Genomic DNA, 1,297 nt, shown 5'->3' with positions numbered 1-1,297 from the left:
GTCAAGCCACAGGCTTGAGAAGCTGAAGCATGTCAGAGACAGTGAAACACTGTCTCTTGTGAAGGACTTGTACTCATCAATGACAGTGTCCTCTGCAAAGAACGTGAAGGGCTCAACTGAAGTGGCTATAAGCGATCTGTTAGAGCACATGACCTTCAACATAATTGTGAGGATGATTGCTGGGAAGAGATTTGGAGGGGACACTTCCAACGAAGAAGATAATGAAGCATGGAAGCTGAGAAAGGCCATTAAAGATGCCACATATCTGTCTGGTGTTTTTGTTGTGGCTGATGCAATTCCATCACTCAGTTGGTTTGATTTCCAAGGACATTTAAGTTTCATGAAAAGAACAGCTATGAAACTAGACAGTATCCTTGAGAGATGGCTTCAAGAACATGTGAAAATGAGAGGAGAGAAGAAGAATGGTGGATGTGAAAAGGACTTCATGGATGTGATGTTATCATCTTTTCAAGAAGAAAATATTTGTGGCTATAAACGGGACATAGTTATCAAAGCAACATCACTGGTACGTTTCTTTCCATGGTCAATAATCGGTGCATTAGTTATCTAACCAGGACCTGATTTATCCATATTCTTAAACTGAAAAAAATGAACTATTTTTGGCTAGAATACAAATTCCTGAAAATGATAAATCAACCAGACTCCCACGTGATTGTACCCCACAACCAATTAATTCCCGAATTCCTCCCTTTTACTTTTGATACCTTGAAAGTCCAATAATACAACTAGGTCACACGTCAACTTTTGTAGTTGATTATACTAGAATTTATACTAAGTTTTTACAGCAGTGGTAACCTTTGAATCATTTCGATTCATCATAATATTTCTCCATACTCCTATATATTCTTGTAACCTATGCGTGTAAAAGAAAATTTAATGACAAATGTTTGGTTAAGATAACGGTTTTGTGGATTCCTAAAGGGTTTTATGGATTCCTCAAATTAAGAAGAAAAAATTAAAATAAAGTTTGATGAATTTTTTTATCCATTTATGTATAGTATTGAAAATATCTAACTTTTTATTTTAATATTTTTCATTGCACTTCTCAAAAGTAAAACGGAAAAGAAAATAATTTTGTGTTTCCCTCCTTTGGCATTCAAACAGTAAAAGAGATCATGAATGTTCATAAATTTTTCGTACAGATCCTTGTCCTTACTGGCTCTGAAAGCACAGCGATAACCCTAACATGGGCACTGTCCTTGCTCGTAAACCATCCAAAGATTCTAAAGGCAGCCTTACAAGAGTTGGACACCCACGTAGGAAAAGAAAGATGGGT

General features: G+C 36.2%; 1 protein-coding gene across 1 annotated transcript; it reads left to right on the top strand.

Moving 5' to 3' along the window:
• Window positions 1-79: 79 nt before the first annotated feature.
• Window positions 80-1,277, top strand: LOC106780415 (cytochrome P450 CYP82D47-like; the record flags this gene model as incomplete). Its single annotated transcript, XM_014668702.1, has 2 exons — window positions 80-526; window positions 1,164-1,277. Coding segments are annotated over exons 1-2 (561 nt in total), but the record flags the coding sequence as incomplete, so codon positions are not given.
• Window positions 1,278-1,297: the final 20 nt, after the last annotated feature.

The sequence above is a fragment of the Vigna radiata genome, unplaced genomic scaffold (genome assembly GCF_000741045.1).
Source record: "Vigna radiata var. radiata cultivar VC1973A unplaced genomic scaffold, Vradiata_ver6 scaffold_2219, whole genome shotgun sequence".
NCBI classification, from domain to species: domain Eukaryota; kingdom Viridiplantae; phylum Streptophyta; class Magnoliopsida; order Fabales; family Fabaceae; genus Vigna; species Vigna radiata.
Note: the sequence above shows the minus strand (reverse complement) of the source record. Positions and strands in the feature narration are given on the sequence as shown.